General features: G+C 47.9%; 2 protein-coding genes across 3 annotated transcripts in view; one reads left to right on the top strand and one right to left on the bottom strand.

The window, feature by feature from the left end:
* Positions 1-13,644, bottom strand: part of CKS1B (CDC28 protein kinase regulatory subunit 1B) — a 49,520-nt gene extending 35,876 nt beyond the window's left edge. The window contains exon 1 of the mRNA XM_069218385.1: positions 13,488-13,644. Within this exon, the coding sequence (XP_069074486.1) occupies positions 13,488-13,546 (59 nt within the window). The 5' untranslated portion in view covers positions 13,547-13,644. The remainder of the gene's footprint in view (positions 1-13,487) is intronic.
* A 470-nt stretch (positions 13,645-14,114) lies between these two features.
* Positions 14,115-16,458, top strand: part of SHC1 (SHC adaptor protein 1) — a 105,494-nt gene continuing 103,150 nt past the window's right edge. The window contains exon 1 of one of the 2 annotated variants that reach the window (XM_069218375.1): positions 14,115-14,291. The gene's annotated coding sequence lies outside the window, so the exon portion shown is untranslated. The remainder of the gene's footprint in view (positions 14,292-16,458) is intronic. The other variant, XM_069218377.1, reaches the window with a different exon arrangement.

Below are 16,458 nucleotides of genomic sequence, written 5' to 3'. Positions count from 1 at the left end.
TCCAATTCTATGATAAGATCTGGAGAGGATCTGAAGATCGCTCTGCCATTCTAAGCCCCCATGTGTTCTATTCACCACTGTAACTCTGTCCTTGCTGCCTGAGAGAGGAATATCAACGGAGTAAATTAATCCCCATCTGAGGTGCCACGCCTTCAAATGTTGTAGGGCCCCTGTGATGAAGGGGGTCAGTAATATGGCTTGGATCGAGGACTATAGTAGCCCCAGAATCCTGGCCAGCTGTTTGGGGGGGGGGGGGGGGGGGAGATACTGGCCCTCCTCAGAATCTTTCCTAGTTCTTTCTTGATCATGGATAACTTCGTGGTTGTAAGGCTAAGGGAGGCCGCATTGGAGTCTACAAGGAAGCCTAGAAAGGTCATAGTCTGGGAGGTAAATCAACTCCGATTTTTCTTGGTTTATCACAAACCCCAGATCCTGAAGCAGTACGATAGTCATGTTCGCATGAAACAAGAGCTGGAAACAGGACTAATCCATCAGGAGGATATGGTCTAGATTATCAGTCATACCCCCTGTGTCCTGAGGTGTTCTACCACTGGTTTGATCAGTTTCGTAAAGCACCAGGGTGCTGACAGTCCAAATGGGAGAGATGTGAACACTTGTTGCCTTCATATAACCTGCAGAATCCAGCAGTGTGGGGAAAGATCGGGACTATGTGGTACGTGTCTGAGGTCCAATCGTATCATCCAGTCCCCTTGAAAGAGGATATCCCTAAGCATACGGATGCCCTCCACCTTTAAGTGCCTGTACACCACCCATCCATTGAATGCCCATAAGTTTATGACAGGGCGGAAACCTTTGTCTTTTTTCTCACCAGAAAGAGATTGCTCAGGAAGCCCCTCGGATGGAATACTGACCTGCCAATGGCCCCTTTTGCTAGAAGCACCTACATAAATCAATGCCATGTCTGTTGGCGAGAAATAAATCGGTTTTGACAGTGCCCCTTGTACTGGGATTCCCCAGAACTCTATATGGAAACTATCTACAGTATTTAAAATACATACTCAGAGGTGATGTCCGCCTATCTATGTGCAAACCTCCCCTCAGTGTTAAAGGGTAAGAAGGGGTAATGCTTACTATTACGTCTTCTGGGGACATTCGCCCCGCCATGGGTAAATCGATTTTCTTCACTCTTTCCCAGTTGAGGAAGAACGTTCCTTGTCGGCCATCACGCCAACAGTTGTTTCTCTAGGTGGAACCTCCCCTGGGGCCTTGAAGGCTGGGACGGTTGGAGGAGCGAACCCTAACTCTTCCAGCCCCACCAAAAACCTTTCCAGTGAAAGAATTTTCTTTCTTTTATTTTTTAAATGGAGGTCATCGCCTTGTCAAGCGCTGAGAAAGTTGCTATGAATTTCCCCAACTCTTCCACAAAGGGGTCGCTCAACAGGTTTCCCTGGGCAACCACCCCTGCTCCTGAGCTGGAGAGCTCCCCGAGTTTAGGGTAAATTTTTATGAGTAAAAAGCGGCACCTCTGTCGAGCTAGTGCAATTCACATTGCCCAGAAGGCAAACTGCCATCTGGGCCCATCCTGCCACTACGTCTGTGGTCAGAGATATGCCTGTGAGCTTTGCCTGTTCAGCCAGTTGTATAGTCTGTGACAGGGGTCCCAACACATCTAAAAGTTCATCTTGAAACGCACTCCAGGTGCAGTCAATAATTTTTTTTTTTTTTTTTTTAAGTCCTTAGTGTACTTCCCAAAGAAAGTACACACTTTAGGGTCAATATCAGGTGGAGGCACCACTTTGGCAGCCTTACAACCCCCCCCCCCCCCCCACTAATAGTAGGAGAGGGCATTCGTCTGGCCCGAACACCCTTGTCCAGAGGTTGGCAGATCTTTCTAGCCACGTATTCCACAAACATTTGGTCCGGTCGCCACTCGGACAACCTGTGGTGACAAATGCCCTCTGAGTCACACATGTTCAAAGGTGGAAGTGTCCCCTTCGTCAGGATCTGCCGTGGCCACAGCCAGTCGCCATGGATGGCTGGAGTTGCGGTCTTTGTCAGAGGATGTGCCATCATCTGTGTCATCGTCTCCCTGTATGGGTAACCCTACATCAGGGTCAGATACGGGGGTGACTTCACCACCAGTCTCTCAGGACCATACGTCCTCCCAGAAGGGTGCATGCTTTAACGTGCACACAATTTTATGGAAGGCTTCGATGAGACGCTCTAAGCCACCAAGGTGCCCCGCGTCACGTTTGTGCAATTTCTTGGGAGCCGTTGATTTGACACTATTGCTCGCCCCCCTATCCCCAAAGATGCCTGCCCCCAGAGACCTGGGCTGTTAACCTGGCCATGCCCTCCTGCAAAGAAGCCTTAGCTATGATCGGAGATAAGAGGGCGCCCAATGCCTTCATGTACTGCTAACGCTGTGTATTACAAGGGTTGGAAAGAGTAAAAGGAGCTCTGTTGCTTCAAAGTCAGAGCTCCTCCCCCTTAGCGCGTAGAGGGAAACTGTTTGCACATCACTGCAACTGGTGACTCGATCCGTTCCCAGAGATATGGGCCACAGAATCAGCAGACAAAAATGCACTCTGGTGGACCAGACGAGAAGAAACAAACCTGCCCTCGAGGAGCAGCCTGCCGCGCGCGATAGTTTTGCTAGGCACACTAAGGCACAATAACCAATATTTAGGCAGGATAAACAGCACACAGTAATGATCTAAATCGTTACAAACTGTATAGTCAGATAAGGCTATAGAGTGACTTAACTGATGCTCCGAGCAGTGAAGAAAGAGGAAGGACTTCGAGCGGGGGGGGGAATATATATGGACACTTGGAACTGTTAAGGAACTGGACATTGGTTACCATGGATATCGTGTTCTGAACCATGGGATATGTAGTGTAATGGTTTTTATTTTGTTGAACTTTGGACTGGCTATTTAATAAACAGTGAAGAAAGAAATGCATAATCCTCGCCTTCGGTCCTGACCTAGAATTTGTAGGTTACACCAAATTCCTTCCACATTTCTTTGAGGTATGAGGACATGAAGTTTGCACCTCCGAAGGATACTACCTCCTTAGGGAAGCCCAATCTGAAAAAGATTGCCAGGAGGGCCTTGGCACTACAGGAGCTGTAGTGGTCCTAAGGAGAAGGTCTTCTGGGTACCTGGTGGCATGGGTCACCATCTCCAGAATAAGTCTGTTTCCAGAGGCTGTAGGAGGGTCAAGGGGTCCAACATTGTCAATCCCTACCCTCTCAAAGGGATCCTCAACCACAGGTAGTGGGATTAAGGGGTCCTTTGTAGTACCACCTGACTTTGTAGTATTACCTGCCACTGGAGTGGCAGGTAATACAAGAGCGACAAAACTCCTTGGCGTCTTCAGACATGTGGGGCTAGTGAAAGTGTGGGACAAGTCTGTCAAGTCTTGCTTTGCCCAAGATGTCCTGGAAGGGTAATGTCATGTGCCAGGGTCAATAAGAAATCCCTAAACTTCTGAGGTACGACCAGTCTCCCGGTAGCAACAGGCTTGAGCTTGCTAGCCTCCAAGTAATGGAACCCATTCTCTTAGTAGATCCTGTGGGATCCACGGACATCCCCTGCCTCTTTTGCAGCAGTCTGTGGCCTTCAGGGAGGCAGGATTCTGCTCAAGACTCAATTCCTCCCTGGTGGGAACCCCTGCACCCAAGAGCTCTGCCATGTCAGGCCCAAGCTCCCCTGGGGCAGGTTCCTCACAAGGGGCAAGATCATCTCTCCGAGGAGACTGATCCTCACATGAGGACTGGGTAGAGGGCAACTTACCCTTCCTGCCTCTCTTCTTGGTAGCTGCCTGGGCCATTGTTCCAGGCTCCAGTGCTCCTTGTTCTTCCCATTTCCTGACCTGTGCTCTAGTTGCCACAAAACACTCTCAGGGATGCCCAGCATTACTCTATGGACCTGTGTAACTCCACTCCCGCCCACGCTGAGGTCTCCAAATCGTTGCCCATAAGACATTCCACGTGAATAGATGAGGACACTAACTTATTAGGGCCAGTAAAGCTCCCAGCACAGCTAAAGTTAAGAACTGCCATGGGGTGTCACTGTGATGTTATCAGCATTGGTCACTTGGTAATTTTACCCAAGTAGTATTCGCTCAGGTGACAGTTTTTTCAGTCAACATGGTGACACTTGCACCTGTGCCATTGTAAGCCTTTGCCTCAATACTATTAATGAGGGGATGCTGCAATACTATTAGGAGGCTAGGCAGCCAGAGTGGCAAGGTCAGTGCTACCCTCTGATATCAGGAAAGCCTCAGTAGTTTCTCTGAGTAGGTTAGAGTCCACGCAGTACCCAAGGTGAACCCAGCTACTCCCTTGATTGTGGTACCAGTGCTATTGCTAGGGGCACTAAGGGTAGTAATACTACTCTTGTTGTTTTTCTTAAGACAGTAGCTATCACTTGTCTTATGGCCTTTTTCTTTACAGAGAAAGCACCAGGGTTTCTTATTAGAAAAAGAGAAGGATTTGGACCCACCCCTAGAAGAATTTTGTGGACCTGAATATTCTTTCTTCTTTAGGTTCTATCCCCACCCTTCTCCTGGGACTTAGAAGCATTCTTTTTCCTCCAGTCACCCCTACTATGAGCTTTCTTACTCACCCAGGGGAGAGCCCAGCTCAGTTTCTCAGACACAGTTATTAAGGGTGTGCTCTCCCATGAACAAATTGACAACCCTTCATAGGCAGGCATATTACTACCATGTAGCCAGCCTTAACTGCACAGTCCATAAAAATCTGCAGAGTCGTAAAAGGACTCCTCCTTACTCTCCCTTAAATTAATCCTATACTCCTCAGTAGTAAGCCCAAACCACTCACTCAGAGTCTCTTTCAAGACTTGGTAGTTGTCTGTATGCTCTTCTGTAACTGCCAAAATTGTGTTTCTGACTTTGTCTGTAAAGGAGAGCCACAGGATAGCTGCCCACTACCTTGGAGGGACCTTCTGGACTTTGCAGGCCCTCTCTATAGCAGTAATCCACTTATGGATATCATTCCCAGTCTTGTAAGGAGGGACTATCCTACTAGAGATATACCTGAAGAGCAGTAAGGCATTGGTGGGTGTAATGAATCTGCAGCTAGATGGAGTGTCTACCAGATAATGATTTACCGAAGGTAAGTAACCTGTTTATCTGATAGAGATTTCTAGCTGCAGATTCCTTACGTTTGAACAGATACCCAAGGCATAACCTCCTGGTGGTGGGCTGAGGATACCTCCTTACACTAAGAAGTCCTGTAGGACTGAACGGGCAAAGTGCCCATCTCTTTGTACCGGACTGTCCAGGCAGTAATGTTTTGCAAATGTGTGCAAAGATGCCCACGTTGGCGGCTGACAGCTCTCCAGGACAGGGACACCCTGAGCTAGCGCAGTGGTAGCAGCTATGCCCCTGGCAGAATGAGCTTGCAAGCCCTCAGGAGGCTGCTTCTTGGCCAATGTGTAGCCGATCTTGATGCAGAGAACGACCCAGCGCAAAATGGTTTGCTTCTGCAAAGCCTGACCCTTCTTTGCTCCAACATACCCCACAAAGAGTTGGTCATCCACCTCGAACTCTTTTGTGCGGTCAAGGTAGAACGACAACGCTCTTTTTGGGTCCAGTCAATGGAGTCGCTCCTCTTACAGGGATGCAGTGGAGCAAAGAAGCTGGGCAGGGGGATGTTCTGACCCAGATGAAATGGGGTCACCACCTTGGGGAGGAAAGAGGCACGAGTTCCGAGTACCACCTTGTCTGGATAGTGAGATACGGTGGCTTTGATGACAGCTTGCATATCCCTCACCCTCCTGGCAGATGTTATTGCCATTAAGAAGGCTGTCTTGATGGTGAGCAGTCAGAGGGGACAGTTGTGCAAAGGCTCGAAGGGAGCACATATCAGAAATGTGAGGACTAGATTAACGTCCCATTGGGGCATAACAAAGGGCGTAGGGGGAAACATATGTACAAGCCCTTTGAGTTATCTATGCACAATGGGGAATTTAAACAGATGGTTGATCAGGCAGCGTAGAAATGCCGATAAGGCAGAAAGATAGCCCTTGAGTATCCCCAACACAGAACCCTGCTGGGCAAGGTAAACAATGCATAGAAAAATATCGGAAAAAGAAGCAGAAAGAGGATCAATAGACCTTTCTGTACAATAATATACAAAGTGTTTCCAATGGAAGGCGTATACCGTCTTAGTGGAGGGATGTCTGGCTGCCAAAATAACTATACAGACTTCGGGAAGAAAGGCATAACCCATCAACTGCCGCCGCTCAATCTCCACACATGAAGGCACAGAGTTGACAGGTTCGGGTGGAGAACTTTCCCCTGCTGCTGCAACAGAAGATCCTCCTGAAGGGGCAGCCTGATCGGAGGATTGATGCTCATTTTGAGAAGCTCGAGATACCAGACTCTCCGTGCCCAATCCGGAGCTACTATGATGACTTGGGTACCGTCGTTCTTGAGAACTCTGGGCAGGAGTGGTATGGGAGGAAAAGTGTACAGGAGGCCTGAACTCCACTTGCGACGAAAAGCATCGCCTAACGATTGCCACCTAAGAAACTCCAACGCGCAATACTGTTGACATTGCACGTTCTGTTTTGAGGCGAACAGATCTAACCAAGGCTCTCCCCCTTGCTGAAAGAGTCCTTGTGTCACCTCCGGATGGAGATACCATTTGTGATCCGCTAGGCATCGACAGCTGAATTCACCCACCCTGGCGTTCAGAGAACGCACCAGGTGTTGAACCACCAGGGTTATGCCCTGCTGTTCCAGCCATGTCCAGAGACGCCAAGCCTCTTGACAAAGGGTCCACGACTCAACACCTCCCTGCTTTTTGCAGTACCACATTGGAGTGGTGTTGTCCATAAACACCTGCACTTTCTTCCCTTTCACAACAGGAAGAAATGCTTTTAATGCCAGTCAGATCGCTCGGAGCACAAACAAGTTGATACGGAGACCAGATTCCGCCAGAGGCCTCTGATCTCCAACTCTCCCAGATGGCCGCCCCATCCCAGAAGTGACGCATCTGTCACTACTCTGAGATGAAGCTGTGGAAGGGAGAGGAGTCTGCCTCTGACCCAATCGCAGTTCACTAACCACCACTGCAGGTCTTTTGCAGTTCCCTCTGAGATCTGAACCGTGTCAGTAAGATTTCCCTGATGCTGCGCCCACTGGAACTTCAGGTCCCACTGCTTAGCCCTCATATGCCATTCGGCATGTCTGACTAACAGGATGCAGGAAGCCATGAGTCCCAACAGTCTCAGAGTCTGTCTCACAAAAAACCAGGATAAAGACGGAAACATCTGTATCATAACCTGAATATCGTGGACTCACTGCTCGGGAGAATAAACCCGAAACTGCATTGTATCCAGAACAGCTCTGATGTAAGGGAACTTCTGAGGGAGTCAGGTGTGACTTCGGCATGTTTATAGTGAACACCAGCGAATGCAGGAGATCCGCCGTAGTCTGGAGGTGGGGGACAAGAGCCTGGGGGCATAGGCACCTTCTTCGAGGTAGCCAGTCGGCGAGGTAGGAGAAGACTGCAATCCCTAACCTGCGCAGATGAGCTGCTACCACCACCATCACCTTGGTGAACATCAGAGAGACACTGGTGAGGCCGAAAGGGAGCAAGGTAAACTGAACGTGCTCGTGGCCCACCTTGAACTGCAAGTAACGCCTGTGGGAGGGCAGGATTTGAAAATACACATCCTGCAAGTCCAACGTTACCATCCAGTCTCCTTGGTCTAGGGCAGACAAGACCTGAGCCAGAGTGAGCATCTTTAATTTCTCCTTTTTTTAAAAAGAGATTGATGTCCCTTAAATCCAAGACAGGGCAAAGACCCTTGTTCTTTTTTTTTTTTTTTTTTGTATCAAAAAGTAGCAGGAACAACAACCACTGCATATTTCTGACATCAGGAACCTTTCTATGGCTCCCTTGGCCAAGAGAGCCATAACTTCCTCGTGGAGCAAAATTAAATGATCCTCCATCATCTGTTCTTTCAAAGAAAGGATAAGAGGAGGGAAAGACTGGAAGGAAAGGGAATAGCCCTTCTCCATGATCTGCAAGATCCATTTGTCCGATGTTATGGACCGCCAGTGAGGGAGATGAAATCGAACCCTCCCTCCAACTGGACGAACATGGTCTTGCAGAACCATACTAGGAGGGCTTGGGCGTTGCGTAAGAGGGGGGCTGGGTGGTGGCTAACCTCTGGCTAGACCCTCTGGGTCTGAAGGTACCACAAACTCGTCCTTGCACTGGATGCTGTGAAGCTGGAGGACGGTAGCTGACCTTTGGTTGGCGTGGTACCCCACCCCTTCCGAAGTCTTGAAAGGGGCGATAGGCAGACTTTTGGCAAGCAGGCGCAGAGATGCCCACGGATCTGGCCATGGCTCAAGAATTCTTGAACCACTCAAGCGCACAGTCTGCCTTCTCTCTAAAACTCCATGAGCCATTGAAGGGCATGTCCATCAGACTTGCCTGGATATCCCCCGAAAAGCCAGTGGTACGCAGCCAAGCGTATCGACGAAGGGCCACTGTCAAGGAAATCGCCCTGCCCAGTGAGTTGGTCGTGTCCAAACCACACCGAATGGTCTTAGCCGCGCCCCTTTCAAAGCCTCGACCGGGACGGAAGACAGACTGTCAAGCAGGCGCTGATAGGCCCAAGGATCTGGCCGTAGCTCGAGAATCCTTGAACCTCTCAAGAGGTGAGTCTGCCTTCTCACCAAAAAGGAGAGACATATCAAAGGGCATGTCCATCAAACTAGACTGGACATCCCCTGAAAAGCCAGTCGAACGTAGTCAGGCATGGCGACGTAGGGCCGCTGTCGACGCAATCGCTCTGCCCAGCTAGTCTGTTGTGTCCAATCCACACCTGATTGTAAACTTGGCTGCATCTCTCCCATCCTTGACAGCCTGGGTGAGAGTTTCCTGTACGCCCTCCGGGACCGGGGGCAGCATCTGTGCCACCGTATCCCATAAAGTATGGGGAAAAACTGCCCAATAGGCAAGAGTGGTTTACTGACCTCAGTGCCAGGCTGGAGGAAGAAAACATCTTCTTCCCAAGTTGGTCCAGCCTCTTGGATTTTCCTATGCGGGGGAGCGAAAGGAAAGGCACCACGGGATGTGGAGACATGAAGCACCTCGGTCAAGATGTTAATCTTGACCGGCACCATAGGCAACTCCAGGTCCAAGACCTCAGACGCTCTATGCACCACCATGGCGTATGATGTGCCATCCTCCGTAGCCACAGAATGAGGAGAGAGCATACCAGCATCTGGAGAAGCATCCAATCCACTGGCTTCCCACAGTGCCTCATACCAGTCCTGCTCCTCTAATCCATATTCCAAAGGGTCCTCCGACCCCTCCCGTACCTCACCTGTACCTGGCAAATCAAAATAAGGCACAGGCACTAATCTGGGCCGGGTTGGCGCTATCGGCGTCATGCGACATCATTCTGGCTCCGGATCATCTGGAATGAGGGTGGGGCTCCCACCACCAGTGGGCGATGGGGAGAGCGTGGACATCAGTCCTGGCGCCGGAGGAGGCTGACTGTGTGGAACCAGCATTGGCCTGGATCCGCCAGCATCGAACCCAATGGGCCCCTGCTATCCCCGCTGGGTCCTAAGAACCACTTTTGGGGTCGTTCAGGCTCCTGGATAAGGGGAACGTGAAGTCAGCCCTGGCAATGGCGCCGCAGAACCGTGCTTGGAACGTCAACGTTCCCTTGATGCCTCGTCAGCTAACAGGCGTGGCGAAGTCCGCTTGGACTTCTTCTTGTTCCTCTTACCCGAGTGCCTAAAGGACCTTGAGGGGGAAGAAGAGGACTTGGGGCTCCTGGTGTTGTCCTGCGTCCTCCTCCTTGAGCCAGACAGTGACCTCAGAGGAGTCGCGTCGATCTAAGTCGACTTCCGGGCCGCCATGAGCTTTAGAGACTGCTTTCTCACAGCCTTCGGGCCATGGCCAAGCAGTCAGAGGACGAGTTCGAGTTGTGGTCCCTGTCGAGGCACCAGAGACGTGTCTGGGGGGGGGGGGGGAGAAGAGTCTGTCACCGACATGGCATGATGACAGGTGCCACACAGCTTGAACCCAGTCTTCCTGGATGACACCCTTGCAAAAGCTAAAAGAATTCTGCGACAAAATAGTTAAAAAAAGGCTTGCTAAAAAAAAAAATTACAAAAAAAAAGGCAGAGGGTAGCTCGATTCCAGACCTGCCCTTAACCAGCACAGAAGGAAAAGAACTGATGTACGAGCGCCAGGGTGGTACCATTATTGGCGACCATGATGTCACAGACGGCTGCAACGACGCTGACAAAGCCATGCGGAGCCAGACGATGCACGTGGATCCCCAATGACGCCACCCGATGGCGCTGGCAGGGTATTGCTCAGGAAAAAGATTTGAAGCGGACGCCAGGGAATTCAAAAGTAAAGAATCTGCAGCTAGAAGTCTCAATCTTCTCTAAGACCCCTCTCTGAAGAGCTAGCTGCTGCTTTTTCAACTTGAGTTTTGCTTTCTCAAGATTCGGCAAGATGAACCCTCTGTTTAAGGATTCCTCTTACGAGCTAAACTGAATGACCCAGCAGAAGATGCGGAGGCAAGGGAAGATGACTAAGATCTACTCCTCCTAGAAACCATTTTATTCACCACAGGGGGAGAAAAGGTGGGCCTACTACTACTACAACCCCCCTTTGTACTACCAGTACTGCCCCCTGCAGTTCCAACGATCTCTTCAGAATACCAAAGGTCCTGTCCAGTGTGGGCAGATGAGGTACCAGGTACCTTTCTGTCCGGCACTGGTTGTTCACCCTGATCATCCAGCTTTATCTCCCTATCAGGGTTCTGGATGTCACCCGAATGAGCATCTCTAAGACCATAGTTTGGTAGGGTTGTTACATGTCTTGAGTTGCCTAGCTGAACAAAGGGTCCCAAGTTACTAGAACTTAAGAACCCCAATTGCTAGATTCCCGAGTCTTGTCAACTCTCCTCAACTAAAGACATGGTACTAAAGTAGCATATGTGTGTGTATCTACCCTACATTAAAGTTCTAAACGTTTAAAAGGTTTGGAGAAAGGGCTATGCTAGACCCCTAACTGCCGAAGGTTTAGAGATACCCGCTGTTACAAGTACAGTATGTACCCAAGTCAGTAGTGGTCTTTCTTTTGGAAAGTCACTAACGACCAAGTGGTAAACCAATGCAAGTGTTTTATCCCACCCCCCACCGTAAATGTAGGAGGCTGGCTCAGTTTGTGGTGTACACCTATGGTGTGGCACCCTATACTGAGTCCAGGCAACCCTTAATGATAATGTTTTGGTGCCTCGATAACCAAAGCTTCCTAGTGGTAGTTGTGGATAGCAGCTAAGGCTTATCAGGGTGGATTATAAAGCACTTACAAACTAACCGACAGTCAGTGATGTTCACACAAGAAAGAACCACACCAAGTGTTGCAAAAATAAAGTATTCTTTATTACAACACTAGTACTATCCTAATGTTGCTATCTCTCTACTTGGAGATTTCTACACACAGAAAATATACTTTAACAGTAAAAGCATAGAAATACATGGAGCCCTATGAGTGGGCCAAACCATATACTAAGAAAGTGGTATAAGAATGGAGGGGCCCAACCAAGGTAAGTGGGTTAGGATCTTAAAGGCACCGGGGAGTACGAAAATCACCCAAAGGAAGTAACAGAAATCCTCCACGCGCCTGTGTGCAGAGGTGTTATCTAGCCGGGTGTCCCATAATGGGCTACCATAGGACCGTTGCGGTTGGAATTTTCAGGATTCAGGATACTTCCCAGAGGGGTCCAAGGAAACCAGTTGGTACAAGGAAGGTGTGGATATGGAGTACCTACACCAGGAAGCTCAGGTTCATAGGGGCGAAGTGACGTTGGAAACTTTAGTTTAAGTCAATGGGAGCCTTGTTTGTCCAGCTGCTATCGCGACTCGTGGACCAGGTCAGTGGAACCCAAAGGCAGGTTCCAGACAAGAAGGACCTGAAAAAGAAGGGGACAGTGTCCAGGCCACTTGGAGATGCCCAGGTAGTGCAGGTAGGCAATGTCCACGGGAGACGTTCCTGCAGGTCAGTGAAGGAAGAAGTACAGCTGTGGAATCCAGATGATTCATAAAGATCCTTGGAGTCGCCCATGAGATGTCCCACGTTGGTCGCCGGATTGGAGAGGGATCGGTGGTCAGCAGAACCACCAACAAGCATTGACAATAGTACTAAGTTGCTACAGGGTAGTTTGGAGACCAGCAAAGTCCTAATTTGGAGGAGAGAACACTGACACTGGGGTCCTGATTAGCAAGATCCCAGTGTACTACAGTCTAAACATACTGACACCCCCAAAAAGTGGAGCTATAACTATGCTAGAAAGATGCCACTTTCCTACACTTTTGGGTTCCGGAGTAACACATTTCTCACAGAAAAGTGGTTTGACGCCTCGTCAGGGGGTAGTAAGGGCTGTTTAAATCCAATTACTATATACACAAACGCAATAGGATATTGAGATACACATACTATTCATACATAAAGATTATAAGGGAACAGGACGATTGTTAACCAGGGAAAGAATGGAAGTACTCTTCCTAAGGGGGGGGGGGTGTAAAATGAAATGTTCTGAGTCCCAGAACTATCACTGCCACCACTCACTGCAGGGCCTGGTGTACGGGCAGTGCCACCATCAGCCCGAATTGGGTAAGTATGCTTTGGTAAAACACCAATCATTGAAAGGAGAGTTTTGACGACAAGACAGAAAACCAGTGGAGCATAGCCAACAAACTCACACAATTGCGGAGTTCACTGAAGGAAAAAGACAAAGCAACCCTGAAAAACATGAAAACGGCAGGAAAGCACAAGTTCCCCAACCTATGCGAAGTTCTTTCACCAACAACCGCAGAAATTGACTCGTTATACACCCACCGTGAACCTCCAGTGTACAACTGTGTTCTTAATTAACAATATTTCAAGTAGCTGAAATGCAAAGGTAGATCCACGAAAGTCAAAAGCCCTTGTATGTTGACTAGCCTGGATCTGATGGCAAAATTGAACAAAAGCCACTTGAGGTAGTGCCTTAAAAGAATGAACTGCTATTGCCCCACCTAAATGGAGATCATTATAAGGCAGCAGATAGTTTACCAACCTCTCTGCTTGTATAGGGACTCGTCAAGCTCTGCGAAGAGGAATAAAAAGTTATAAAAGATTCATAAAACGTTTAAACTTATGATGAAAGTGGGAAAAAGGATCACGGTCCACAGGGACCTAAACCACATGACACAAAGGATGTCTATTCAGGGCGGACTTTGCAAAGAAAACCATAACGTTTTACCACAAAGAAATGGTGACGCACACAGAATAAAGTAGCCAGGGTCAGGAAATTTAAAAATAAAAGTGAGAAAGGCAGTTAAGAAGGTCTGCTATAGTCTGTTCACTGGCACAAGAGCCAACTTCAGCGCACGCGCGAACAAAGCTACTTATAAAACATTAAATAAAGCAGTAGCGAGACTACCCCGGCATTCCTTCCTCTTACCGGTATTCATACTCCTCGTCGTCGTACTTGTCACTGTAGTAGATTTGTTTATACGACATCGTGCCGGTGCGCGTTAACCACTTCAACCGCTGACAGAACCCGGCGCGCAGCCTCACTTTCAAACATGCTCGCGCCGCAGCTGGTCATTGGATGACAAAAATCATGACGTCTCAGCGCCCTAGCACGTGACACGATACTAGTCGCAAGGATGCTGTGGACGTTTTATTCAAGTAGCTTGCCGCCATCTTAGAGAGGACCCGCCAAATAACTTGTGACATATTACTGAGTCCATAGAAAACAAATCTCTAGCAAGACGTCTTTCTTCCTCCAGATTAATGAATTTGATTTCTTGAGATTTTTTTAAAAAATTTCGTATTTGATGAGATTTTAGTCTTCGTTCATCTTTTAGCGACTTTTCGGATATTTCTCAACTTTTCATCGACTTTGTGAAAAGTACCACAAAAAATAGGTTCACGGAATAGTGAAGCCTCGGCTATTGACGTTCACCCTCTATTTCCATGATTCCGAGCGTCGCTTGGCTTCACGGTGGTCATTACCTGATTTTACTATGGTCGTCTGAATTGACACCGGGCGCATGCGCTGTTTGATGTTGTCAACTGGGGTGGATTCACAGCAGTTCATGCGTCAGAAATGACGCGATGAACCGGAAGTGGCCAGGAGTTGGCAAGAGAGAAGCCACACAAAGTTTAATATTCTTCTAGTTTGAAGTTTCTCGAAACCCTGAGAGGTGTTGGGAAGGGGGGAGATCTCCCTAGATCGTGGAGCGGGATCCATGCGGCCCTGGTAAGTATGGAATAGAAGATCGTGGTAGCTTTATAAAGGAGGAATCCTCTCCTACTCTCCGGGTGTGATCCTCTTTTTAGGTGTGTCTCTCCACATTTGTCAGTGATCTCTCACTATCGTTTTCCACTTTCTATACTAAAATGTGCTTTGTCAGCAACCCCTTTTCCTGTCTATGATTTCCCCATTTGTCAGCGACGTTCCCTACTACTGTCCGCTAACTCCCTCCCTTCTCTACCAGCAACATGTTGCTATTATTGGTGACCTAACCTATGTTAGGTTTACTCTCCGGTATTTAGTCGTTGTTTCTTATTAGTTCACTGCTGTGGCTGTTTAATTATCCAGGGCTCTTATCCGCTATGCACAACTTTTTTTCTTATGCAGGGTAATTTACTCTCAGTGACTCCTTCCCTGTCCTAGCAGGTCCTTCCTTTTCAGTGTGATGTTTCCTGTTGGAGGGTGATGACCACCGCCCCCCATGGCCCTCTGATTGTTAATGTGAACCTAACGCCCTATGGTTCTTTCTTCCATTAAGCTATTTAACTCTCCCTTATCTCCGATGGGTTCTCCTGCATTGAGATCTTACCCGTAAGCTTATACCAGATCCCGGATTCCTTGCTCCCTACGAAATTATGTATTGGGCCTCTTCCCACTGAACCGTTTTACAGGTCCTAGTTTGTCTCTGTTTTCTTTTTCCTTCCTTGTTTCACCATACTAACTTTACACGGCTGCTTCCTTGTTACTACTTTGGAGCCTGAAAGTGGAGTAACCATGTTCTCACGACTGTTCTCGGGGTTGGTCCCTGGCTCAGTTTCTCGAGCTGCTGCCACTGAGTCATTCCTTACTTTCCCATCGAATATCCATCTGTGTTGACTCACCGTGCTTTGTACTTGTTGGCTTTATTTACACTTGGACCAGCATTGCAGATTAGCACCGGTCAGTATGCAAAGCCAAGGGATGACGATCTCTTAAGTGAGGTTCATTTTATCACAGCCACCTTGTAGGATTACAGATTCATGGGCAAAGCTTGCTTGTGTTTATTCATATATGTTTATGCAATGTTGAATTTTGCACTAGTAAAGCGGGTAAACCGATTGTTATTGCTATCTGCTCAATAGCACCCCCGCCTTAATTTTCCTTACTTGACCTTTTTCTCAGTATTGTAAAACGTGACAGGAAGTGCTCAGAGTTGTTTGGTCTTATCTGCCATCGTTTGCATGCCTTTTTCAAGAAGTGTCCTCCGTTAGCGTTCTTGCGGCTTGAAAAATTATGCTTGTAAGCCTTTTTACTTAGTCTTGGAGTTAATATGTTTTCCTTTGCGTTCCTGTGTGAGTTCAGTACTGCATTAAGAATACATTTCTATCATGGAACTGACAAAGCTAGGATGGTAAGTTCAAATTAGGTCTATATTTCCTAGATAGTATGTAGTTGAACGAAATATAGCATACATTATAAACTGTAAACCCCATATCAGACCCCGCCAAGCTTAATGTTTTAGTCCTGACTTATAAATCACATATGTTTGCTCTGATAATAAGTAGACTTTGGGAATCAAAGGGGACAACACTGTTCCATTGGATTCGAAGTTAGTAACTGTCATATTGACCTATCTCATTATTTAAGAATATTGCGTTCATCTTAGTGACACCATGCTGGTCCAATAACCTCTTTCTTGGTGATATCATCCTAACGGGATAGTACAACACCAAAGCCACAAGCAATGCTCTCCGCAACCATTTTAACACTCTAAACATCATGCAACACCTATTTGAGCAATCTAATGCAATAGTAAACGCTGCCAACCTCGTCCTCACTGTCATGCAGACCCACAATAGCAATATCACTGATTGGTTCATCCACACTGTAAATTCGAAACTTATCCTCACCCAAACTTAGCCACCCATATATCACAGCAAGCATAAATCAACAAACAGATCCATCTTTAATACTGTCAAACATTGCATGAAAACGAAGCGTAGACTCCCCAGTATTGCATGCTCTTGACAAAGGCAACAGCAGCAACCGATTGTACGCTGAAAGAAATGACAATCAGAAAACACATTGACAGCACCAAGCACACACCTCATAAAACCTCCAGTCCCTTCAAGTAACATAATTAAATACCTGGAAACCCCTCACACATACTGACTTCGTTGGAATCAACACTCTC

The sequence above is a fragment of the Pleurodeles waltl genome, chromosome 12 (genome assembly GCF_031143425.1).
Source record: "Pleurodeles waltl isolate 20211129_DDA chromosome 12, aPleWal1.hap1.20221129, whole genome shotgun sequence".
Classification (NCBI taxonomy): Eukaryota; Metazoa; Chordata; class Amphibia; order Caudata; family Salamandridae; genus Pleurodeles; species Pleurodeles waltl.
This window is presented reverse-complemented; position numbering and strand designations above follow the sequence as displayed.